The 26882-nt window shown below is 39.4% G+C and overlaps 1 protein-coding gene, 2 long non-coding RNA genes and 1 pseudogene across 4 annotated transcripts in view; 2 read left to right on the top strand and 2 right to left on the bottom strand.

The window, feature by feature from the left end:
• Positions 1 to 26512, top strand: part of LOC126632042 (disease resistance protein RPV1-like) — a 49557-nt gene extending 23045 nt beyond the window's left edge. For both annotated transcript variants that reach the window (XM_050302264.1, XM_050302269.1), the window contains exons 7-9: positions 24956 to 25261; positions 25346 to 25429; positions 25801 to 26512. In XM_050302264.1, the coding sequence (XP_050158221.1) occupies positions 24956 to 25261; positions 25346 to 25429; positions 25801 to 26185 (775 nt within the window). In that variant the 3' untranslated portion in view covers positions 26186 to 26512. The remainder of the gene's footprint in view (positions 1 to 24955; positions 25262 to 25345; positions 25430 to 25800) is intronic.
• LOC126632071 (uncharacterized) lies at positions 1476 to 18882 on the bottom strand. Its single transcript, XR_007626565.1, has 2 exons — positions 17920 to 18882; positions 1476 to 1789 (listed from the first exon to the last, which is right to left on the bottom strand). It is a non-coding gene; the product is annotated as an uncharacterized LOC126632071 (long non-coding RNA).
• LOC126632086 (uncharacterized) lies at positions 6672 to 7915 on the bottom strand. Its single transcript, XR_007626569.1, has 2 exons — positions 7521 to 7915; positions 6672 to 7439 (listed from the first exon to the last, which is right to left on the bottom strand). It is a non-coding gene; the product is annotated as an uncharacterized LOC126632086 (long non-coding RNA).
• LOC126632056 (uncharacterized) lies at positions 23654 to 24944 on the top strand (annotated as a pseudogene).
• Positions 26513 to 26882: the final 370 nt, after the last annotated feature.

Consider the following 26882-nt stretch of genomic DNA (forward strand, 5'->3'; position numbering starts at 1 on the left):
CGAGGAATTAGTTAATACGAATCTTGCAGTTGCATGATGAATCTTACTTTTGTATAATTTTGAATTTTAATTGCCAGACGTGAAGGATTGTTTATAGAGAAAATTGTTAAGGACATCAGGGGACTACTGAAAACAACAGACTTGAAACAACCCAAGTGCTTAGTTGGAATGGATTTTCGCATGAAAGAATTCAATACTGAATACTTTGATGTTGGAGGTTCACCTGATGTTCAAATAATTGGAATTTGGGGTATGGGTGGTGTAGGTAAAACAACAATTGCGAGAGCCATTTTTAACAAATATCAGCATAGTTTCAACGGTCAATGTTATCTTGAAGGGGTGAGGAGTAAAGAGAAAAAGATGTTTAGTTTGCAAGAACAACTTCTTCGAGATATTTTAAAACAAACTGACATTAAGGTAAGCAGTGTTGCCGAAGGGACCAAGGAGATAGAGAAAAGACTTGGAAGCATGAAGGTACTCATCGTAGTTGATGACATAGATGATGCGGACCAGTTAGATGAGTTGGCAATAGAACATGAATCGTTTGGTCCAGGGAGTAGGATTATTATAACAACAAGAGATGAACAAGTGCTGAATATAAAGAAGGTGGATAAAAGATATAAGGCACAAGAAATGAATGATGAAGAAGCTTTTGAGCTCCTTAGTTGGCATGCCTTTGGAAATCCTTGTCCCGACGAAGAATATATTGAACTCGCAAGAGATGTTGTTGATTATTGTGGAGGATTGCCCCTAGCTCTGAAAGTTGTTGGTCGTTTGTTGGCTACGAAAAAGAGTAAAAGCATATGGGAAAGTACGTTGAATAAATTGAGAAATATTCCAGAAAGAAAAATTCATGAAACGCTTAAATTAAGCTACGATGGACTACCTGATGATCATGTGAAGGGTGTTTTTCTTGACATATCTAATTTCTTCATTGAGTGGGACAGAGATGTTGTCAAGGGAATATTGGATGGTTGTAGTCGTTTTTCTATAGAAGCAGAAATTACCACACTCTGCGATCGATGTCTCCTAGATATTGGTGAAGAGAAAGAATTGAGGATACATGATTTGATTCGAGATATGGGAAGAGAAATTGTGCGTGCAGAATCTGTGGAACTGGGAAAATGTAGTCGATTGTGGCAAAGTGAAGATGTAAAAAGCGTGTTAAGGAACGAATGTGTAAGTACTTTTGCAATAAAAAGATGTTAAGTACATGTAAAGAAAGAGAAGTATATACGCATGTCCACATATATATGATGTATGCCGTACATAGTATATTTGAAGAAAAAGAAGAAAAGAAAAGGCTTTCATCCACTGTAAATTGGAAGAGAAAATACATAATTATGTTGTATGCCCTACCTTTCTAGTAGTTCATTCATCCAATTCATGGCTCTGCTTCGTGTGAATATTGTCCTTTCCTTGTTTTTTTTTAATCTCTAATAGGGAACAGAAGCAGTTGAAGGACTAAGCTTAACTTTCGATTCACAGTTCGCAATTTCTTATAAAGCTTCACCACCTAATCTGCCCAATTTCAAACATATAACCATCCATTTCTTCCCCAACCGCATCATCACAGATTCACAGTGCAAGGCAATGAAATTGTTCCATCAATCTGAAAACATTCACATATGCAGTCAACGCAAGACTAGCAGCCTTCAATAAACCTCTTTGCCTTGCGTACCAGGCCATTATGTTCTTACGCCTTATGTACAATCAACTCCCTTCATGCATAAAGCACAATGAAGAAACTTTAATTTCCATTTAATCATCCTTATTAGCTAAAACCCAACTGCATATATCAAAAACCAACAAACTTCACCTATCAATTTGCAGAAAATTAAACCAGAAAAGGAAAAGTAACAAAGCAAAATAAACCACACCTGAATCGAAGCACGACCTTCATCTGAAACAACAACGACAGGAGCAATCCAAGTACTGTCAGAATAGTGCCAATTCATATTCAGATTGCAGGTGACCCCAGAATCAATAACTGCGATTCCGTCGTCTCCCAGCTCGAAATGCGACGGACCCACATCGATTTCATAGATTGTGACGTTGGAGAGCACCATATTAACATTTCCCAGAAACAGGATTCTCTTAGATTTTGAAATTTTTGGGAGCTGGTGTGGAATTATGGAGAAAACGGCCTGAGTTACAAGCAAGTCCTTCAGTAAATCGATTGTTATTGGAACTTCAAAATTCTTATTCTACACTTTAAACTTTCTATATTTAGAAAGAAAAATATACTTGTGAGGAGACTATAATGAGATTTTTTTAGTGCCACTAACATTTCCCATAAAATAATAAATTGATCATCACATGTCTCGTACTCAAGGGTCGAATAAAAACAAAAGAGTTTTATCACAAATAGTTTTTGAAATTGACATATACCATGAAGATGGTCCATCAAATTTAAAATCGATTTATGCAGTCCTGAAAATAGGTATTGCAAATTAATGTGGTTCTTTCGTCACAATTCTTTAAAAAAATTATGTTATATGATGATGTGGCACATAAATGGATCCCACGAGATTTACGGGTTTTTATCACAAATGATCCATAAAATTGACCCACGTCATCAAAATGGTTCCTAAAATTGAAAAATCAATGTAGTCCCTAAATATAGGTATCGCAAATTGATGCCTTGAAAAAACCAAGAGTCTCAAGAAGATGAGGAATAGATGACCTGGAAATCACTCAACCAGGGGGGATGAATTCGCTCACGTTGCTATGGGGATGGAACCTGGGAATCACTCAACCAGGGGCAATGGATTCACTCGACATGACCAAGCCTTTCACTTGATCTAAGGAAGGAGAAAATCACTCTCTTCTCATATTAACTTTAATTCACTAATTGACTACTTACATTACATATGAAGCCCCTTTAAATACAGAGATTACAAAGCATTGATATAAAATTATAAGATAAATTACACACAACTACCTCAATTATAGGTAGAACCACAATCTTATACCTCATGTTTTATACATTGCAATGTCATACCTCAACTTATGAATTCGTTGCAATGTCAGAGCTAAGTTAAATTTTCTGTCAAATTGATTGTTAAATGATGACGTGGCAGGAGCGGGGCCCACTCGTTTGGCAACTAGAATAAAAAAATTATTAATTATTAATAAATTATTAATTTTATCTAATTATTAATAAATTATTAATTTTATCTAATTATTAATAAATTATTATTTTTATCTAAAAATTAACTTTAATTTATAAAAAATAAAAATAAAAATAAACTCACTCTCCTTCCTGTTTCTGTTTGTCCCCCCCTTCATTTTCCTCGTCTCCTCCTAATATTTCTTAACCCTAACCCTGGTTGCAGAACACATTTCTTCTTCCGAGCCTAGACCCCTAAGCAACAGCAGCAACCCCAACTTCGATTTCGAAAATTTCCTCCTCGGCGACGCCGCGCTAGCAGGCCGTGAATCCTATGTCAACCTTACGCGGCCGTCCGTCTCAAGCTCCGGTCTTCTCCTCTGCAGAAAACCCTTTAAATTTGTCAACGGGAATCTCAGCAACCTGCTGTCGTTTTCCACCGAATTTGCATTCTCGATGACGCCTGGCAGCGGCGACGACCTCATGGTCGTTTTGCTCTTGGAGATTTGGGGTCCAGTTATCGGGTAAGGGCCCATTTGGGATTAACGGTGAGGATCGGTTTCTAAGTTTAGGGGTACGAAGGTGATACGGTGAGGATCAGTATCAATTTGATGCTGAAATGAATGGAGATAGGAGGAGGAGATGAGGAAAATGAAGGGGATGAACAGGAAGGAAGGAGATGAGGTAAAGCCCCGGATTTCACAAGTCTACTCTTGTTTCTGCAAAGTTGGAAAATAAAGGAAAAAATCCATCTCCCAGTTACAGCACAAGGAAGAGTCCCCATTAAAAATCATACATAACAGAGTCTAAAAAGTTAACCTTTCACTACCAAAGGCAAGACTAAGCAGAGAAAACAGAGAAGCTTTCAATGGCTTCGACATCCACCAAATGCAGCATCGAAATGAATGGAACCATAACGCCCCTCTCAGCCAACTTGTACCTCTGCTTGCTCTTAAATTTACTCAGCTCCGTCGCTGCCTCAATCTGCGCCGACCAGTCGCCGGCAAATTGGTTTTGCAGCACCAGTTCCTCCATGATCAGAGCAGATACATGTATGTAGCTATTTTTCTTTGTGTCTTTTAATAAAAGAATTTTAAAAACAGTTGATCACCATCATATCATATCCTCCACATTCAGAAAATTAAGTTTTAGAAAAACGTGGCAGGCATCAACCCTTTAGATGTGTTGAACGGTTGAGATATAAAACCGAGTATAAGCGGGCAGAGACAAAAGCCGACAGAGAATCCAGTCCACCCATCCTAGAGAAATTTTTTATTGTGACGAAAACACAGTTAATACATCACGTGTTTTTATGTAAATGATGAAAATTTTTATTTTTGAAGTTATTAACATTTGGATAATTTTATTTTTGAACTTATTAACATTTTAACATAAATTTCATCATTTATATAATGACACGTGATGTACTTCCCTATCCCGACATTCTCAAGACTTTTCAACACTCATTTCGCTCCATGCATTTCGTTTCTCGATAATACTTGGGCGATGACGTTTCAACACTCATTTCGCTCCATGCATTTCGTTTCTCCATAATACTTGGGCGATGACGTTTGACTATACCTCAAAGCCAAGCCGCGCAGCCTGCTGTACTCCCTCTCCTCTCCAAATACTAGTACCAATTATCGATGGATACCATCAGCTCCGCCCATGGAACCACTGCCGCTGCCTGTTCGTCTTCCTCACAGCGCTCAAACCGCTGGAAGTACGAGGTGTTCCTGAGCTTTAGAGGCGATGACACACGTACTACCTTCACAGAACACCTCTCCATTGCGTTACGCAATGCCGGAATCAACACGTTTTTAGACTACCAGCTCAGAAGAGGGGAAAATATACAGAGCGAACTTGACCGAGAAATCGAAGGGTCGAGAATCGCAGCCGTCGTCTTCTCCAAGAGGTATGCGGAGTCTAAGTGGTGCTTGAGGGAGCTGGCCAAGATCATGAGGTGCCGAGAAGATCAAGAAGGGAAAATTGTGTATCCAATATTCTACGACGTTGCCCCTTCTGAAGTCAGGAAACGTAGTTTTTCGAAAGCATTTCGGAAGCATGAAAGGGATGAAGATCCAAATGAGGTCAAACAGTGGAGAAAGTATCTTAAGGCTTCTGCTGATTTGGGTGGCCAGAATCTTAAAACCACGGCGGACGGGTATAGTTTCGGATTTCCTCTTTTACAAAATTTAATTGCAACATCTTGTATTAGCTTTTGGGACTCTAGATTACCATATCTCACTAATCAGCCAAAGTCATGATGAATAAAGCATTTAATTCATATGATTCTTGCTGTTGCATGATGAATCATCCGTTTGCATAATTTGGATTTTCAATTGGCAGGCGTGAAGGATTGTTTATCGAGAAAATTGTTGGGGACATCAAGGGACTATTGAAAACCGCAGACTTAAAAGAAGCCAAGCACTCAGTGGGAATGGCTTTTCACGTGCAAGAATTCAGTACTCAATACTTGGATGTTGGACGCTCGCATGATGTTCAAATAATTGGAGTTTGGGGTATGGGCGGCATAGGTAAAACAACGCTTGCAAGAACCATTTGTAGCAAATATCATGATAGTTTTAGTGGTCAGTGTTACCTTGAAGAGGTGAGGAGTAGAAAAAAAAATATGGTTGGTCTGCAAGAACAACTTCTTCGAGATATTTTGAAACGGCCTGACATTAATACAAGTAGTGTTGCCGAAGGGACCAAGGAGATAGAGAAAAGACTTGGAAGCATGAAGGTACTCATCGTAGTTGATGACATAGATGACGCGGATCAATTAGATGAATTGGCGATAGAACATGACTCGTTTGGTCCAGGGAGTAGGATTATTATAATAACAAGAGATGAACAAGTGCTGAATATATAAAAGGTGGATAAAAAATATAAGGCACAAACGATGATTGATGAAGAAGCTCTTGAGCTCCTTAGTTGGCATGCCTTTGGAAATCATTGTCCTGATAAGGAATATATTGAACTCGCCAGAGATGTTGATTATTGTGGAGGATTGCCCCTAGCTCTGAAAGTCGTAGGTCCTTTGTTGGCTACGAAAAAGAGTAAAAGCATATGGAAAAGTACATTGAATAGATTGAGAAACATTCCACATGGAAAAATTCATGAAACACTTAAAATAACCTATGATGGTTTAAGTGATGATTATGTGAAGGGTGTGTTCCTTGACATATCTAATTTCTTTATTGGATGGCAAAAACATACTGTCATGGCAATATTGGATGGCTGCAGTCGCTTTTCTGTAGAATCAGATATCAGCACCCTCCTAGATCGATGTCTTCTAGATATTAATTTAGGAGATACTTTGAGAATGCATGATTTGATTCGAGATATGGGAAGAGAAATTGTGCGTGTAGAATCTGCTAAAGAACCTGAAAAACGTAGTCGATTGTGGGATCATGAAGATGTAGCAAGCATGTTAAGAGAAGAATCTGCAAGTACTTTCCCAAATCCTAATAAAAAAATGTTATGTTGAATGTGTTGTGCGGAAGCGTCAAATATGAAACCAATAGGCTAATACGGTAAAATATGACAAGACAAATAATCCAAAAGACACAAGGATTTATACTGGTTCGGCGTAAGCCTACATCCAGTTCCGAGACGGCGAGGAAATTCCACTAATATCAAAAGGAGATTACAAATAGAGTTTTAACTCTCAAACCCAAATCCCACATACACCCAATAGCTCTCACTAAAACAAAGAACAAATGGAGAAAATGGAAACATATACCAAATTCCTTCTCTCCCAAAAGCCACAACATGTAGCACAAATATCTTTGATTGAGTTATCACTAACCAAGGGGGAAAGCAGCAACTCTATTTCAAATGGGAGAGCCGAATGCTCTCTCCTCTGCTCACTGATTAGAGCTGTCAACAGACAACTCCCTTTTTCTCCTCTACTGCCGCTCCCCCTTCACCAAAGGCATAACCAAAAAACATATAATAAACAAAAGGAACAAAACCATAATTGCCACATATTCTTTGCCTTTGTAAAAGCCACAAATCAAGGGCTAGACATCATAATGATGTCCCCCTTTTTCTTATTCTATTTTATTAGCCGAAAGGTGTTGTCCACTTGGTCACAAATCCAACAATCTCCACCTTGACCAAGTTCTGAAAGCATCACAGAGAATCGAATCAACAATCACCATAAGCACCCAAAGTACAAACTAAAACCAACGGGAACTAAATCAAATTCCCCAAACTTACCAGTGCTCATAACAATTTCCACCTCGACTCAAACTGTACCAAAGCCAACGAAAGTGAACATTTCTCTACCGTCTTCTCCAAATTTGCAAACCATAAGTGCCTTGATTAAAAAAACAAAAGTGATTCAAACGAAGAACTGAAATTCTTCAATATCACCGACAAAAGATCAAGCACACCATACCAAAGTTGGACACACAACGAACTCCACCTGCTCACAAACACCATGGTCTTAAACTGCACCAATAGACTCATTCACATAGCATGGCACATTCTCCAAGTCAAAACTGATTACAAATTTGGCAACAAGGTCTCACATACCACATACAAAAATATGCCCTTCACTCAAGTTTACCATCATCACATGAGCACCAACAGGACAACCAAATTTTAAATTCAAATAATCAGTAGGAGATCCAAAACCATACCTCAACTGGAGTCTTCAAGAAAAATAATTGCAGATGATGGAGACCAACAGACCAAATAGCAGTGGCAAACAAATCCAACCAAATGTCCATAGACCAAAGTTAGAAAGCATATGACTTGCCTTCTACAAGAGGGTTCCACACAAATGTTCCGCATTAGGTGTCTCACTATCAAAACCTTGCAGAACTCAACAAATTGGTCCTCACTGAATACAATTTTACCAAAAGGCAAAACCATACCAATATCCAAAACAAACAAAAAACAATGAAGAGGCAACTGACAAAACACAAGCACAACATAACAAAAGAATCCTTACAAACTCTTAAATCTCCATATGTAGCGAAGAGATTCAAGAGTACCCACAACACCAGATTCCTTTTTTTTTTTTTTTTTTTTAATATTTCAGATCTGGTGTAGCCAACTGTCATCATAGAACAAAGTCGAAGTCGTCATCGACGACATTCGCCCTCGCACCAGCATTATCTTTCAGTTTTGGGCAATCAACTTTCCAATGCCCTTCCTTGCGACAATAGTTGCATGTGTTGTTTCTGATCTTAGACTTCGATCTCAAATTTCCTTTATTACTACCTGAACCATATTCCCTATCTCTGCCTCTTGCTATCAAAGCCTCAGAATGAGAATCATTCAAATTTCCAAATACTTTGTTCTTTAACTCTCTTGAATTCAAAGCGGCTTTTACATTCTCCATACAAATAGAATCTCTCCCATATAACAAAGTTTCAACAAAATTCGCATACGAAGGAGGTAAAGAACACAACAAAATCAAAGATTGATCCTCATCATCAATTTTATTATCCATACTTTTCAAATCCATAATAACCTTATTAAACTCATCAAGATGGTTTTGAATAGGTGTACCTTCAGTCATACGGAGAGTGTACAAACGTTGCTTCAAATACAAACGATTGGTGAGGGATTTGGTCATGTATATACTCTCCAACTTAAGCCACAAACCAGCTGCAGTAGTTTCATTTTCCATCTCACGAAGAACTTCATCAGATAGTGATAACATAATTGCACTATGTGCTCGATTCAAAGCGTCTTCTTTTTCTTTAGCAGACCAATCTTGTGGCAAGGCTTCCACACCCTGTAGCGCCTTAAGCAACCCTTGTTGAACTAGCACAGCTCGCATCTTAACCCGCCACAGGCTAAAATCATTCCTCCCATTGAATTTTTCAATATCATATTTCACCGACATATTCGAAGGTTTCATAGACATATTAGTACAAAGCCCCAAGTCGAAACTCAGAGCTCTGATACCACTTGTTGTGCGGAAGCGTCAAATATGAAACCAATAGGCTAATACGGTAAAATATGACAAGACAAATAATCCAAAAGACACAAGGATTTATACTGGTTCGGCGTAAGCCTACATCCAGTTCCGAGACGGCGAGGAAATTCCACTAATATCAAAAGGAGATTACAAATAGAGTTTTAACTCTCAAACCCAAATCCCACATACACCCAATAGCTCTCACTAAAACAAAGAACAAATGGAGAAAATGGAAACATATACCAAATTCCTTCTCTCCCAAAAGCCACAACATGTAGCACAAATATCTTTGATTGAGTTATCACTAACCAAGGGGGAAAGCAGCAACTCTATTTCAAATGGGAAAGCCGAATGCTCTCTCCTCTGCTCACTGATTAGAGCTGTCAACAGACAACTCCCTTTTTCTCCTCTACTGCCGCTCCCCCTTCACCAAAGGCATAACCAAAAAACATATAATAAACAAAAGGAACAAAACCATAATTGCCACATATTCTTTGCCTTTGTAAAAGCCACAAATCAAGGGCTAGACATCATAATGATGTCCCCCTTTTTCTTATTCTATTTTATTAGCCGAAAGGTGTTGTCCACTTGGTCACAAATCCAACAGAATGTATGCAAATAAAAGGAAGCATATGCATATATATTATCCATCTAATGCATTGTATGTTCTGCGTATTGTTGTTCATACAAAGTCATGGCTTTGCTTAAATTAGGTTTGTTCTTATTGTCCCCTAACAGGGAACGGAAGCAATTAGAGGACTAACTTTAAATTTGCTCAAATATTCTGACGAGCACAGCTTCAATACAGAAGCATTTAAGAAGATGAAGCATCTGAAATTTCTCCAACTCAATTTTGTAAAGGTCACAGGAAGCTACAGTCATCTTTCCAAGGAGTTAAGATTTTTGTGTTGGCATGGATTTCCTCTAGAGGTCATACCTGAAGATTTTGATTTACGAAACTTAGTTTATATAGACTTGAGCTACAGCAAGCTTGTACGTGTTTGGGAGGATTCCGAACTGGTACGATACATATAATTGTCGTAACCTCAACCAAATAATTAACCATTTCCTCCTCCGAGTTTTGTACATACCAACATCTGTCGACAATCTCTCTTTATAATTTATCTGGATTTTGATTTTTTTTTTTTTTTTTTTTTTTGTCCAACAGTTGCCTGAGAAGTTGAAGTTTCTTACTCTCGAGCATTCCCGTAACCTGACGCAATTACCAGACTTTTCAAAACTCACACATCTCCAGGAATTGAGCCTCAGTGGCTGTAAGGGTGTGTCTGGGGGTTACCATTCCTTAGCACAACTGAAGATGCTTGATTGTTTAGATCTCAGCTACTGCAATATAACGGATGATGCCGTTCTTGAAAGCCTTCAGAGTCTATCTTCTGTAAAGAGTTTAATACTAGATGGAAATGGTTTTATTAGGCTACCCATCCTCAGTGGCCTTTCTCAGCTTCAGTTTTTATATTTAAATCATTGCACAAACCTTCAGGCAATTCCAGATTTGCCGAAAAGTTTGCTTATACTGGAAGCGAATTACTGCACTGCACTGGAAATAATTTCCTGCTTTTCAGAGATGTCGCATCTGATAGAATTGAATTTGAAAGACTGCCGCAAACTCAAAGATATTCCAAACTTGGATAACTCGTTGGACTGCATGAATACCATTCATATGGAAGGGTGCACCAGTCTCACTGCTACTTTTAGGAAGAACATCCTAATGGTATGGGACTCTCTCTCTCTCTCTCTCTCGTATTGTTGCTTACACAAACTTTGCACGCCGTGTTGTAGAAATGGAACGTGGGGGATGTATTTGGTGGAATTTGTCGCTCTTGAAATGTTATTCCTTAGTGGTTAACCTATGTCATGAGAGAGGATGAAAATGTCAAATTTGATGTGCCGCCAAGTATTGATTATATAGGAGGGTTGTCTGTGTGCATCGTTTATTCTTCGGACCACTCCCAGTGTAGTGGGTATGCATTGATGTGGTTAATCATACCCAGCGAACTTATTTTTCCATCTGGCGAATGGATGCCACCATAACTGATTCCCATGAAGATTACCTTTGGCTGGGAAGTCTTTCAAACAGGAAGCTCAATCTGAAAAGTGGCGACAAGGTTCGTGTGCATGCAGAATTTTTTGGAACAGAGGATGATCATCAAATTAAGGTGAAGAAAACAGGAGTGAATTTTGTAGGATGGGAACATTGTTTACCTTCAGAAATAAAAAATGTGAACTATGAGCGTGTACCATGTGAGTCTGATGATGATACTAATGAGGAGGACTATCAGACTATACCATATAAGTTTGATGACGACACTGATGACGGTACAGAGTTAAGCGATCACTCATCTGATGAGGCCTTCAACATATTAAGGTACTTAGACATTTACTACAAACTGCTAAGGAACTGATGCAATTATGAAGCATGAAGCAACTTGTTTATAAATCTTACCCAATCGGGTCATTTTTCTCTATCTTTTTCCTCTATAAAGACCATGAAAACATGTTTTTACGTCTCAATTTCATTGCCTCTAAGGGTAGTATTGGAGGTTGGGCCAGGCCATGCTCGCTAGTTAGGGGTCTGTTTAAGATTGTTCGTATGGCTCAAAGCAGCGGTTCATAGAGAAGCATACGCCACTTCTTTTTCTTTTCGGAAAGCACCCTTAAGTGGTTTTTCTGAAAGTACGTACTTGATTTTCTAATAAAAATTTCAATGTGGTTAATAGAAGCACTTCAAGCTGAAGTGCTTTTTAGAGAAGCAATGACAGATGAGCCTGATGTAGCATCTTGCAGTTTAGTAGGCATTTCGACATTCTCGTTTGTTTAATAGTATTCTTATTATTTTGTAGTCTTACTCTTCGCACATTTTGATATCCAACTTGGTATCAAAGCAAGTTTGATCATTCAGGATTTAATCTGTTCTTGATTCGTATTAGTATGTCTGTTTGTGTTGTCCATTGTTTATTTCTGGTTTAGATTGTCGTTGGTGTAATTTGAAAAACCAAAAAGTAAGGAAAAGAAAAACTGTCATCGCGCCGTAATTTAGCAATCGAATCCAACGTGATTTTGAGAGCAATGAACTGCATTTTCGTTCTTGAGTGTTCTCTGCAATTCCAGCTCATAGAGAACTTCAATTTCTCATTGAATTTCATATAAAATCCTCACTGTAATATAAATCATACACCTGCATGCAGAATAACTTGTTCGGAGTATGGACATGCTGAATATATTGTAACATTAATCATACATGTGTAAGCTGAATAACATGTCTGTGTTATAGACAAGATGAATATATTGTAATATTTGTAGTATGGACAAGCTGAATATACTGTAATATATATTAATCATACATATGTAAGTTAAATAACATGTCCGTAATATGGACAAATTAAATATACTATAATATTAATCATACAAACATAAGCTGAATAATATTATCACACACTAGTTCTCACACTCCGAATTCCGAGACATGACTATAAACAAACCATTAGTTTAATAGCGTAGTATCCTTACAATTTATTTTATGGCTGCCTCTTGACCTTTAGATTAAACTGCCTACATACCCTAAGAAGATATCAAGTCATTCGTAGTTCACCCACTGTAAACGATTTTCAACGCACACCACTTAAGCATTTGAATAGATTGCATATGAGTTTATGACATCTATTCGTGCTTGTTAGAAATGAACATGTCACCCAAAAAGAACAACATGACGATTCTTTCCCTAGGGCGTAATCTGTCCATTTCATTTCGTTTCTCATTCGGTTCTCATGTTCATTTCTTAAGTCCATAATCGTGCCGTAATAGACATTTGATTCAATAATAATAAATCCAAACCAATTTCAAGTTTACTCTTCTCTTAAGAAAATCCAATTTCTTCAAACACTTAAACCCAAACAAAACCCAATTAGAATTTCTTCATTTTTCTACGCAACTATTAAGGCAGATACTAAAAGAGATCAGCAAGCTGTTAGTTAGCTAAAATTGTTACACTTCAGTTGTGGTTTTTCTGTAATTAGTTATAGGAGCTAAGGGTATTAAGAGTATTAATGCATTAGGTTTCTACCTATATATACTCAAGTGTACTGTGTAATTATTCAAGGAATGTGAATCATTTTTACTGAGATATTTTCTGTTTTTTTATGGTATCACGTTGCCAACCGCCTCACGGCTCTCCCTTACCCACCGCCTCGATCTTCTTCCGCTCTACGTCTTGATCGATTTCTTGATCAATTTCTTCCATTTTCTCGATCGATCTCTGTCTTCGATCTGTCATTTCTGTTACTTTTCATCCTGGCATCCACCTCTGAATCTTCATCTTCGATGGCGTCACCACCATTACCAAACCCTAATCCCCAAAATTCGTATCTGTCTCTTACGATTCAGAACATCGGCAGTATGGTTCCTATCAAGCTCAAGCGCACCAACTATCTCCCATGGCGTGCCTTGTTTGCTCCTATTCTGCGTCGCTACAAGCTTCTTGGTCTCATTGATGGTACTGAGCCATGTCCGGCTCCTCTTCTCCCTGATCGCTCTATGAATCCAGAGTTTGAGCAGTGGTTTGAGAAAGATCAAAATCTGTTGATCTGGTTGAACTCGACACTCTCTGAAGACCTCATTCCCTTCACGGTTGGAGTGTCTACATCTCGAGAGCTCTGGCAGAAACTTGAACAACGTTTTGGTGGCGTCTCTGATGCGCATGTTCATCAGCTTCGCTCTCGTTTGCACTCTATTCAGAAAGGTCATCAATCGATCTCTGAGTATCTTCAACAAATCAAGGAAATTTCTGATTCTCTCACTGCCGCTAGTGCTCCTATCTCTGATCGAGACCTAATTGCAGCGACACTTCATGGTCTCCCTGATGAATTCGAGTCTTTCATTGACTCAATAATGCTTCGATTGTCTTCTACCTCTCTTGATGAATTACATGGCCTACTACTTACTAAAGAGTTATCCATAGCTCGTCGCAAACACACTGGTTCTTCTTCTGTTACTGAGCCATTTCAGGTCTTCTCTGCTCAGTCTTAGGCTCCTTTATTGCCTACGCCTGCATATCCTCCACCACTCCAATCTTCTTTCCGTTACAACTCTAATCGTGGGAGACAGAATCGCACCTTCAACAGAGGCAATCGCAATCGCAATACCAATCGTGGCTCTTTTAATGGCAATCCTCGTGGTTCTCAGAATTATCCTCATGGCTCTAAGTCCAATTATTCCGGCTTTTCCTCCTCTTCTGGCACCAAGACTCAATGTCAAATTTGTGGTTCCATTAGCCACGAAGCTATTGACTGCTTTGACAGAATGAATCCTGACATCTTTGGCAGGGTACCACCAGCCAAACTTACTGCTTTATGTGCTCATTATTCTTCCAAACCCTCTCCATCTTGGCTACTGGACTCTGGAGCTACATCACATATTACCAATGATATTGCTAATCTTTCTGTCTCCTCTCCCTACACTGGTGAAGACAAGGTCTACGTCGGAGATGGTAAAGGTTTGTGCATTAAAAATGTTGGTTCTTCATATTTACATACTCCTCATACTGCTTTCACGTTGAGTAATCTACTACATGTTCCACATATGAAGCACAATTTACTGTCTGCTTATCAATTTCTCAAAGACAATGATTGTTCTATAACTCTTGACCCTGATGGATCTACTGTAAAGGATCGTGCTTCGGGGAAGACGCTTTTGCGGGGCCGAGTTGAAGATGGGTTTTATCCTCTCCACGGCTTCAATACCACTATCCTTCCTTCACCATCAACTTCACCATCAGCTTTCCTTAGTGTTAAAGCTCATCTGAAGATTTGGCATCGCAGACTGGGTCATCCATCGTCTTCACTGTTTCGAAGAGTTCTCTCCAGAAATAATCTTGTTGTACTTGGCAAAACCACTGTGGATTTCTTCTGCTCAGACTGTGCTCTAGCTAAGAACCATAAACTTCCATTTGGATCTGCAAGTTCTACTACCAGTCACAGTCTTCAACTGCTTCATTGTGATCTTTGGGGTCCTACCAATGTTATCTCACCTAGTGGTTTCAAGTATTACATGTTGTTAGTTGATGACTATAGTCGTTATAGTTGGTTGTTTCCTTTAAAGGCCAAGTCTGATGCCTATTCTACTTTCGTTGTATTCAAACAGTATGTAGAGACCTTACTTGATAATAAAATCAAAATTGTCCGCTCAGATTCTGGGGGTGAATTTACTAGTACTCTATTTCGGTCATTTCTTCGTTCTCATGGTATTGTCCACCAATTAAGTTGTCCTCATACCCCTGAACAGAATGGTTGTGCCGAAAGGAAGCATCGCCATATTGTGGAGACTGCTCGTACTTTACTTGTTGCATCTCATGTTCCTCATATTCATTGGGTGGAAGCATTCTCCACAGCTGTGTATCTTATCAATCGATTGCCCATTTCTGGACTATCTCAATCTCATTGGGAAATACTCTTTCACAAGCCTCCTGATTACTCCAGATTGAAGGTCTTTGGCTGTGGTTGTTTCCCATGGCTTAAGCCTTATGTTCATTCCAAGTTGGATCCTAAAAGTAAAAGTTGCATTTTTCTGGGGTACAGTTTACAACACAAAGGCTACCGATGTCTTGATCCTCAAACTGGACGGATATATATCTCTCACCATGTGCAGTTTGATGAATCTGCTTATCCATTTCACACAATCTCTCCACCCGCTGCTGCAATCCAAGACTCTACTTCTTCTTCTTCTATGGATTTACATTTCTCTGTTCCAGTTTCGAGACTCTCCTCCACCTCTCCATCCTCCGGATCCATTATTGAAGCATCCCTACCTCATCCTTCTTCTGATCCTCCTGGTGCAGTCTCGCATCCTGCCTCGTCCAGTTCTTCCTCATCGCAAGTACCTCCCAGTAATTTTCATCCCATGGTGACTCGTTCCAAAGCTGGAATATACAAGCCTAAAGTTTTTGCAGCTACCAAGCATCCCCTTCCATTGGATATTGATGTTGTCCCCACTACTTATCTCCAGGCATCTAAACACCTTCATTGGCACTCGGCTATGCAAGATGAATTTAATGCCTTGCAATCTACAGGCACCTGGACGTTAGTACCTCCTTCTCCTACTCACAATGTTGTCGGTTGCAAGTGGGTCTTTCGGGTAAAGAAGAAGTCTGATGGTACTGTTGAAAGATTTAAGGCCCGCTTGGTTGCCAAGGGGTTTCACCAACAAGAAGGCATTGATTTTCAAGAGACCTTTAGTCCTGTAGCTAAACCAGTCACCATTCGTGTCCTTCTATCCCTTGCCGTGCAGTTTAATTGGTTTTTGAACCAATTAGATATCAGTAACGCTTTTCTTCATGGGGATTTAAAGGAATCTGTGTACATGCAGCAACCCCCTGGCTTCATTGATCCTAGCAAGCCTCACCATGTCTGTCAATTGCGCAAATCTCTGTATGGCCTCAAACAGGCTCCCCGTGCTTGGTTTGACAAACTTTTTCAAGCTCTCCTTCAATTTGGATTTGTGCAATCTTCTTCTGATGCGTCATTATTTGTTCTTAACGGTCCATCTCCGGTTATTGTTCTTGTTTACGTCGATGACATCTTAGTCACCGGCCCCAATTCTTCTGTGTGTACTCAGTTCATTCACAAGCTCAGTACTCTTTTTCCAGTTAAAGATCTTGGTCCCGTGCACTATTTTCTGGGATTAGAGGTTCATCGGTCTGCTGAAGGTCTCTTTCTTCACCAAACCAAATACTTACTGGATCTTCTGCGTAAAACGAACATGGATGGTGCTAAGCCTTGCTGCACTCCTCTTGGTTCCACCAAACTTGATCACACGGGTCCTCTTCTTTCCAATCCCACTGAGTACAGGTCTCTTGTTGGTGGTCTGCAATACTTAACATGGACTCGTCCTGATCTCTCGTTTGCAGTCAATCAAATCTGCCAGTTCATGCATGCTCCTCGGGACCAACACTTGCAGGCTGCAAAACGTGTTCTTCGCTATCTCAAAGGTACTATATCTGAAGGCCTTTGGTTCAAAAAGGGTTCTCTCACCCTCACTGCCTTCTCCGATGCAGACTGGGCAGGTTGTCCCTTTGATCGCCGTTCCACCAGTGGTTATTGTGTTTTTTGGGGTTCCAATCTTATCAGTTGGAGTGCCAAGAAACAACCTACTGTTGCCCGCTCCTCTACTGAAGCTGAATACCGCTCTCTAGCTCACACTGCTGCTGAAATTACATGGATCTGTAAAATTTTCCGTGATATTCACTTCTCTCTTTCCCACGTTCCCACTCTCTGGTGTGACAACATTTCTGCCATCTCTCTAGCTTCTAATCCGGTGTTTCATGCCCGGACTAAACATATTGAAATCGACTATCACTACATTCGCGAATTAGTCTTGGCTAAGCTTCTCAAAGTTCAGTTTGTCTGTAGTCAAGATCAATTGGCTGATATTCACACCAAGTCTTTGTCCACCAGTCGGTTCCGTTATCTTAAATCCAAGCTTCCCCTTGGTTCCATGGTCGATCCCACGCTCAGCTTGCGGGGGAGTATTAAGGCAGATACTAAAAGAGATCAGCAAGCTGTTAGTTAGCTAAAATTGTTACACTTCAGTTGTGGTTTTTCTGTAATTAGTTATAGGAGCTAAGGGTATTAAGAGTATTAATGCATTAGGTTTCTACCTATATATACTCAAGTGTACTGTGTAATTATTCAAGGAATGTGAATCATTTTTACTGAGATATTTCTGTTTCTTTAGCAACTCCATCATGCAAACAAAACCCAATTGCACGTATCAAAAACCAACAAGCTTCACCTATCAGTTTGCAGAAAATTAAACCAGAAAAAGAAAAGTGACAAAGCAAAATTAACCACACCTGAATCGAAGCACGACCTTCATCTGAAACAACAACAGGAGCAATCCAAGTGCTGTCAGAATAGTGCCAATTCATATTCAGATTGCAGGTGACCCCAGAATCAATAACTGCGATTCCGTCGTCTCCCAGCTCGAAATGCGACCGACCCACATCGATTTCATAGATTGTGACGTTGGAGAGCACCATATTAACATTTCCCAGAAACGGGATTCTCTTGGATTTTGAAATTTTGGGGGGGCTGGTGTGGAATTATGGAGGAAACGGCCTGAGATACGAGCAAGTCCTTCAGTAAATCGAAACCTTTTTTGGAAGCTGACGACGGATGCGACGGCTTGGTCGGCGGTGAAAGGAAGAAGGAAGATATGAGAATTTTAGTTGATGAGAGCGAAAAGGGAAAGAACAAGAAAGCAGCAAAAACCCCCCGGATCTGCACGCACTAAGGTGCTGTTGGATTTCCTCTTTTACCCCCCTTTTTTCTGTTATTTCAACTTTGCCACTGTTGCTTTGCTGTCAAATGGAGAGCAGAATGGTGACGCATGGATCTTCACCGCTTCTTCCCTCTAATGGCTTTTTTGCCCACATCAATCTAGTTCCAACGGACAGGTTCTGAGGGCACTTTTGTCACTGCGTTTAAGGGATGGTTGCTATCGATGTCGTCGAGGCATGGTTTGCAGAGGGGTTGATGGGTCGCAGGTAGAGAGAGGGATCGCACTCTCAGTCGCTACCAGAACCTTTTCATTTCTGCTCCTGCTGCAATTCAATTTCACCTCTTCGTTTTTTCTCCATTCTGAGAGAGCGGTTCGCGCGAGTTGGCCCGGCGCATACCGGAAGTGCAAAATTTTATTGCTTTTTTATGATGTCGTCTTGGTTGATTGACATTTGCTTATTTGAAATGGGTATGTTGGATGTCAAAATTTTATTGCTTTTTTCTTCTTCTTCCTCAAATCCCCAAGTGCTTATTTGAAGTTTGGGTAAATTGCATAGTAGCCCATCAGGTTTGAGGTCTATTACAATCTTATACAACATCTTTAAAACATTTCACTTTCATAGCTCAAGTACTATTTTATTTCAATTTCATACAACCGTTACATTTTCCATCAATGGATCTGTTAAATGCTGACGTGGCTGCCACATATATGACACGTGACTGCCAAATGTCTGCCACGTAGCAAATAAAATAATTTTTTAAATTTTTTTTTAAAAAAAACCTATCTGCCAACTTTTTTTTTTTTTTTCTCTTTCTTCTTCTTCTTCTTCTCTTTCTCTTTCTTCTTCTTCTGGGTTCAGACCCCCTTTTTTTTTTTTTTTTTTCTTCTTCTTCTTCTTCCTCCTCCTCCTCTTTCTTCTTCTCTTCTTCTTCTTCTTCCTTCTTCTTCTGGGTTCCGTCCATTTTTTTTCTCTCTTTCTTCTTCTTCTTCTTCTGGGTTCGGACCCTTTTTTTTTTTTTTTTTTTTTTTTTTCTTCTTCTTCTTCCTCCTCCTCCTCTTTCTTCTTCTCTTCTTCTTCTTCCTCCTTCTTCTTCTGGGTTCGGTCCCTTTCTTTTTTTCTTTTTTTTTTCTTCTTCTTCTTCTTCTTCTTCTTGGTTCGGTCCCTTTTTTTTTTTCTTCTTCTTCTTCCTTATCCTTCTCCTCTTTCTTCTTCTCTTCTTCGTCTTCCTCCTTTTTCTGGGTTCGGTCCCTTTTTTTTCTTTCTTTTCTTCTTCTTCTTTTTCTTCTTCCTCCTCCTCCTCTTTCTTCTTCTTCCTCCTTCTTCTGGGTTCAGTCCCTTTTTTTTTTTTTCTTCTTCTTCTTCTTCCTCCTCCTCCTCTTTCTTCTTCTCTTCTTCTTCTGGGTTCGGTCCCTTTTTTTTTCTTCCAATTTCAGGTTTTTTTTTTTTTAAATTAAAAAATTATTTTATTTGCCACGTGGCAGACATTTGGCAGCTACATGGCATACATGTGGCAGCCACGTCAGCATTTAACAGATCCATGGATGGAAAATGTAACGGTTGTATGAAATTGAAATAAAATAGTACTTGAGGTATGAAAGTGAAATGTTTTAAAGATGTTGTATAAGATTGCAATAGACCTCAAACCTGAGGGGCTACTATGTAATTTACCCTTGAAGTTTTATCTTGAATCTGAACAGGTTTTTGTCAATTGTTTTCTTCAAAGTTGTGATAGTTTGTGTTGGCCTAGCAGAAATCACAAAAAAAATTTGTGAAGTTTATGCAAGGATTAAAGTTTGTAGAAGGTTGCTGATCGACCTTTGCTGCCACCAAAATAATGTACGTAAAAAGTTGCTGATCAACGATAATGGGTAGCTTGCAAATTTTTTTAATGTATCCTATTAAATGGATTTGAGAGCTGCGATATTACTTAATTATTTTAACAATTTACATTAGTAGCTTTTATTTTTTCACATTGTAATAGACAAGCATGTATATTGTAAAAAATAAAAATAAAAGTTCTGAAGTCACCATCGAAGAATTTATAAGTGTTGGTTAGTGTATGTGTGCAAATCTAACTGTAAACAGGAATACGAATCCATTATTGAACCCCTAATTAGGTTGTACATGTGTATAGAACTTTTTACATATTTTATATGCTTTAAAAACCCGTAGCACCGCGCGGGTACTTATACTAGTTCCAATCTGTTTATGCTAGTTCCAGTCTGTTTATGCTCACGCATTCGTGGGAACAAATAATATCCAAATAAAATAACAGATTGACCATCAATTGTCTCTTCCTCAACGGTCCAACAAAAACAAAAGTGTTTTTATCACAAATAGTCTCTGAAATTGACATACACTATGAAGATGGTTCATCAAATTGAAAATTGATTTATGCAGTCTTGAATATAGGTCTCGCAAATCAATGTGGTTCTTCCGTCAAAATTCTTTCAAAAATTTTGTTATATGATGATGTGGCATATAAATGGATCTCACGAGATTTACGAGTTTTTATTACAAATGGTCCATAAAATTGACCCACTTCATCAAGACGATTCCTAAAATTGAAAAATCAATGTAGTCCTAAAATATAGGTGTTGCAAATTGATGCCTTGAAAAAACCAAGGAGTCCCAAGTAGATGGGGAATAGTTGACCTGGGAATAGCTCAACCATGGGGGACGGATTCGCTCACATCGCTATAGGTATAGAACCTGAAAATCACTCAACCAGGGGCAATGAATTCACTCGACGTCGCTAATTGTAGATTCATTTAACACGATCAAGCCTTTCATTTGATTTAAGGAAGAAGAAAATCACTCTCTTCTTAGATTAATTTACAAAGCATTGATATAAAATTATGATAGTAGGATAGTTACTAGGCAATTCAATTAAAAGAAAAGGTGACAAGTTTTGAGAGATAAGAGGTCACGAAAGCCCCATATATATTTGTTCCCCATGCACTGTATCACAAATCAATACTGTCCTCAAAATTCCGTCCAAAATTTTATTGTGTGCTAATAAAGAAATTTGAATATTATGTATTATTAACTGCAGGTATGGCTACGTCACTCCTGATGATGTGCCGGAATTGCTTGATCTAGCCAATTGGATATAACTGCATTACCATGTATATCTTTAAATAGCTAAACACAAAATTCAATTTCATTCTTTACAGGGGCCAAATGGACAATATAATGCTTTCAGATTTCGACCTTTCTTTAAGATGCGCCGTTTCCCCCACCCTGGTAAGATCTTCAAACTTAAGTTTGGAGAAAGAAATTAGCATATTGTGTTCAGCCGGCATGCATCCAGGCAACTTGTGTAATGCAGCCGGATTGCATTACGCCCACATGTTTTGGTCCACGCTTTTTCAAGGGAAACCCCGAGAAAGATAAAAAGACCAAACTGAAAAAGAATGATAATGATGTGTACAATCAAGTGAGCCCTCTCCCTGAACTCGTTGCAGAACCGACGAGTGCTAGATCAATGTCCTTTGTGGGAACACACGAGTACTTGGCGCCTGAGATCATTAAAGGTGAAGGCCATGGCAGCGCTGTGGATTGGTGAACCTTTGGGACCTTTCTCTACGAGCTTTTGTTCGAAAGAACTCCATTCAAGCGGTAAGGAAACCGGGCTACTTTGTTTAATGTGGTTGGCCAGCCTTTAAGATTTCCAGAGTCGCCTTCTGTCAGCTTTGCAGCCAAGGACTTGATCAGAGGTTTACTTGTCAAGGAGCCACAGCATCGTCTTGCGTATAGGTGGGGAGCAACAGAAGTTAAACAACATCCGTTTTTCCAAAGCGTGAATTGGGCACTAATTCGCTGTACAACTCCACCCCGGGTGCCAAAGCACTACATATTGGAGACTCCTGACACACCGAAAGAACCATTAAAAGGGAAGATGCTCGGCGTTGATTTGAAGCCTTCGGGTAATTATTTAGAGATTGATTTCTTTTGATTCTGGGCCTTCGTTTTCCTCTGATGAAAAACAGGTCTCCAACTGATTCATGTGGGTGCTACATGTACACAATGGTTCCTTTCCATTGCAAGCATTACAATCTGGTAGTTCCTGAGATTTGAGGAAATGCAATTGCATTGAAAATTTTGAGGAATGTATACTTGATGTTTATGAATCCCTACTTCGAATAACATGTTTATGCATCATCCGCCTTTCGGCCTACATATTGCTCGGAACAGTCAAATATTTGGAAATCTCTGGATTTGCCCTAATTTTTCAACTCTCCGAAACATTTCATCGCTTACAATGCCCTTCCTCGTCTCTGGGTCCCTAGGAATCCACCATAAAGCCTTTATAGGTCAGGCTAACAAAATCTTTTTCAATTAGGGTTGTAATTTGACACTACCAAGTACAAATTATTTCCTTACTCTCAACATAAAAAATTGAAAGACCAACATAAACAATATGAAAATGTATGAACTGAAATGAATTTTACGCACCTCCTTCTTTTCCTTACTCTCAACATAAATATTTAAATGCCGTCCTTACCCTACACTTCTTTATTTTTTTGTTGGAAAACGATAGTTTTTTGTCAACTGAAACAAGCTTCACAAGAATAATATCCTAGATTACGAAAATGGCTCATTTCAAACTCAAACGTGAAAAATAAAAAACAAAAGGCATCATCTTAAAATCAATCGTTGTTTGAAATCTACACTCATTCATATTAAATTGCAAGGGTGTGCTATTCAAAAACTCTTTTACGTTCCATACAACCTTCTCAATTTTCAGCCGTTGGATCGAACAAATTGAAGAAGATAAAAGACATAAATTAACAAATGATGTGCGAAAAGTAAAAATAATTGCGTGAATAGCACCACACTAAATTGTATCATTGACAAATTAACAAATTGAGCCATTGAAAAATTAAATTCAATAATTACCCAAAAAAAAAATCAAATATTAAAAGTCATTCTCAAGAAATAAATTAATGAAAGAAACAAGATTTCTAGAAGTTGTCCACGTTGGACTAAGGCTTACATCTTGACTTAGTCAACGAAGTGACCAGTCTGTTTCTTGACAGAATGTGAAGGCCGAATTACAGGTCGCCACATCACCAAGTTTAGGGGATTTTACAATTTCGCCCTCGGTCAGTTCCCTCCAACCTACCGCCAAAAAATCCACAGGCAGCAATGAATCACAAAATTAAATCACACGCGATTGTACCCCACTTCCCGGGTGCAGAGAGTGGTACTCCTCCGTTTGTAGGACCTTCCATTTTTGCGTGCTCGAATTATCTTTTAGCTTCCGTCCAATATGATCGCAGATATCAAAAGAGGTGTACATATGAACTACATGTCAAACCCCACGCGCCCAATCCCACGCGTCTCGATTTCAATCTTCAGAAACCTCATCGTGCGCCGTATGCGCATTGCGCACCTACACCCATACCGACACCGCCGTTCCTCCTCAGTCTCCCATCATATCAACACCAACAACCAAACAACAACGCTCTTTCTCTCTCATCCTTTCCCTCTCATCGTTTTCAACTTCAACCCCCGCTAAACCCCTCATTCCTCCTTTCCGAGCCCTAGCAATGGCCTCCGACGACCCCTCTGCCGCCGTCACTGCCGCCGAAGACGAGAAGTTCGGTTTCAAGAGATCGGAGATGTTCAAGGAAAACTTGCCGGCACCGTCAACGCCTACGACCGCCACGTCTTCCTCTACTACAAGACCCCCGAGGCCTGTCCGTCATGCGTCAAAGGCTCTGAGTCCGATCCGCTTCCTAAGTTCTTCACCTCCGCTCTCAAACCTCGCAAGAACGACATCGCCGTTAAGGTCCATTTTGTAGCTCAATTCGTCGGCGTTTCTGATCGCTTTTTCTTACCGTTTCTTATTTCCTGGAGCTACTGAGTTCTGGTGTTGAGCTGAGTTGACTCCGTTAATTGAAGGACGCGAAGGAACTGAATTTTCCGACGGCGATGTGTTGATTTTCCCACAAATGATCAAATACAGTTAAATTCAAGTTCATTTCTTGATGTTTTTGTTCTGTCGTTGCTTAATTTTAACCGAAATTTATAAGATTTAGATAATTAACCAGTGAGTGGTGTTTTGATTTTTCAGATTTGCTTTATTTGACTTGGAGATTTCGATGATTGCTAACTAGAGATAGAGTTTATGATTTTCCCATTTCAATTTACGAAGTCCCGAATTTAGCTAATTTAGTGTGTATTGGACTAGTTGTGGTGTTGATACCTTGAAATTTTCCTTGTTTACTCTGAGATTGTGTGCCGGTAACACGGCCTGGTTTCCAACCATTTGTGTTATTACACTTGGTGTACCGGGCCATGGCAACACATAAAAATTTCTCGTGATTTTCATGGAAATTGATTGAATGCAAGTTACAACCGCATTTAGTGTTTTATTTCTGTTTCGACATCTCTTTTGATTACAAGATTGTGCTGAATTTACTGAACTAAGTAGATAATTCGATACGTGTTCGCTTCTGAAATTAGTTCTAGAAGTTGAATTTAATGGCTCAGTTTATGACTAATTGCTTGCCTTACAAGGAATTAAAGAGTGTTAAGTTATTGTTTCCTGTAAATTCCTTTTTGTGATTCTGAGGTGGTTGTTGTTTCTTGATCAAAGGGGCCTGAAAGAGTCGGATGTGGACAGCTTTGTTAATGATGTCCTTGTGAACGACAAACCATGGGCTTCCAGAGTGCAAGAGGCGTTGACTGGCTCCCATGTATTTGTATGTGCACATGGTAGTCGAGATAAAAGATGTGGAGTTTGTGGACCTGTTCTCATCGATAAGTTCAAAGAGGAGGCTGAGCTGCGAGGATTGACAAATCAGGTATTTGTTACTGCTTGCTCTCACATTGGAGGCCACAAGTATGCTGGAAACTTGATTGTCTATAGCCCAGGTTCAGATGGAAGCATAACAGGCCATTGGTAATATCCGGATCATAACAATCTATAATTTGTCGTATTGGGATAGATGAAGGAATTTGAATATTATGGTATTAATAATTGCAGGTATGGCTACGTCACTCCTGAGGATGTGCCAGAATTGCTTGATCAGCATATTGGGAAGGGAGAGATCATAGAGCGACTTTGGAGGTTTGTGTGTTTTCGGTTTTGCCTACTGTCTTCTGATGAAAAGTTCACTGGAACTGAAGCTTGTGTTGTCATATTTTCCTATTGCTGATTACTTATAGTGTTGTATGATAGATTATTGATACGGAGTTACATTAACATTGAGGAACCAAATCAAACAACTCGTGTGAACCAAATCAAACAACTGTTTTCTTTTTTTATAGATAAACCAAACCAGAGGTGGTTTTGGGGAAGGGGGGACGGGGTCAAGTAGGCACTGTTGTCAAATTGTTTATTAAGCTTGATCGTACCTGTCCTTACTCGATTGCTATTGATGAAATAGAGAGTTGAATCTTTAAATGGCTGAACACGAAATTCAATTTCATTCCTTACAGGAGCCAAATGGGAGCATCTTCGGATGAAGCTGAAAAAATTAATGACCAGAAGCTTTCAAATGGAGGAGAAAGTAAGAAAATCGAGGAGAAGCCCCAAGAAAACGGCAATCAGATTCAGAATAATGAGAACTTTTCAGGCTGTTGCCAGGGTGCTAATAGTAATGGATTTACATGCTGCAAAGAAGTAAGTTTAGAGCAGAACGATGGAAGTGAGGAAAAGAAGGTGAAAGAAACCAGAGAGTTGTGTGCCAAGAAGGATGCCTTAGGGAAGCTGTCAAGCTTGATCGGGAACTGGGAGCAAAGCGATGTTCTCGCAGCTACTGCCGTGGTTGGAGCAGTGGCAACAGTGGCTGTGGCCTATAGCTTTTACAGAAGGTCAGGCTGAAACATACTCTAATCCATGTCGGGTTTTGCCACGGGTGTAGAGGCCCTATTTTCTTCTTTTTTTTCTTTGTAGAAAGGTGTTATAACGTCAATTAAATAAGCTCTTATGTGAAAGGAGAATATGGTAGCTACACTATACGTTCTTTTTCAGAGGGTTTGATGAATTCCCGAAGCTAATCCATCCCGAAGCTAATCCATATATAGTAACAAAAGTATTCACCGTTCCCTTATGTTGTTGATTGCTTACGCAACTGAAATTTGTTGTTCCAATACACTGTTGAATGGTTTTATCTTGATAGTGGGATTTGTTGTGAGACTGCTTGCCAAATGTTGGTGTGGTATTTTCTAAGCTCTTGTGATTATTTTCGATTTGCCTGTTGGGACTTTTAATTCAAGCGTCGATTCTGCATTGTTGTCCTCATCGTTTGTTCAATAAACAAGATGAACGGCTGTTCCAACATCTTAATCTGCTTGGCAAAGCTCAGAGTTTGGTCGAGATTATCGTCCACTGCTGATCTTTGCAAGCTTCTCCTCTACCAGTCTATGCCGTTGTACTCACCCCGTCAACTTTTTCTCCTTCTGCATCAACTTCCTACATAATTGGAACAGTCTCAATGCCGTTGTACTCACCCCATAAACTTATTCCTTGACTGCTTGTTTCTCGAACCATAATTGGAACAGTCTCTCAAAAAGAAACA

The sequence above is a fragment of the Malus sylvestris genome, chromosome 1 (genome assembly GCF_916048215.2).
Source record: "Malus sylvestris chromosome 1, drMalSylv7.2, whole genome shotgun sequence".
NCBI lineage: Eukaryota > Viridiplantae > Streptophyta > Magnoliopsida > Rosales > Rosaceae > Malus > Malus sylvestris.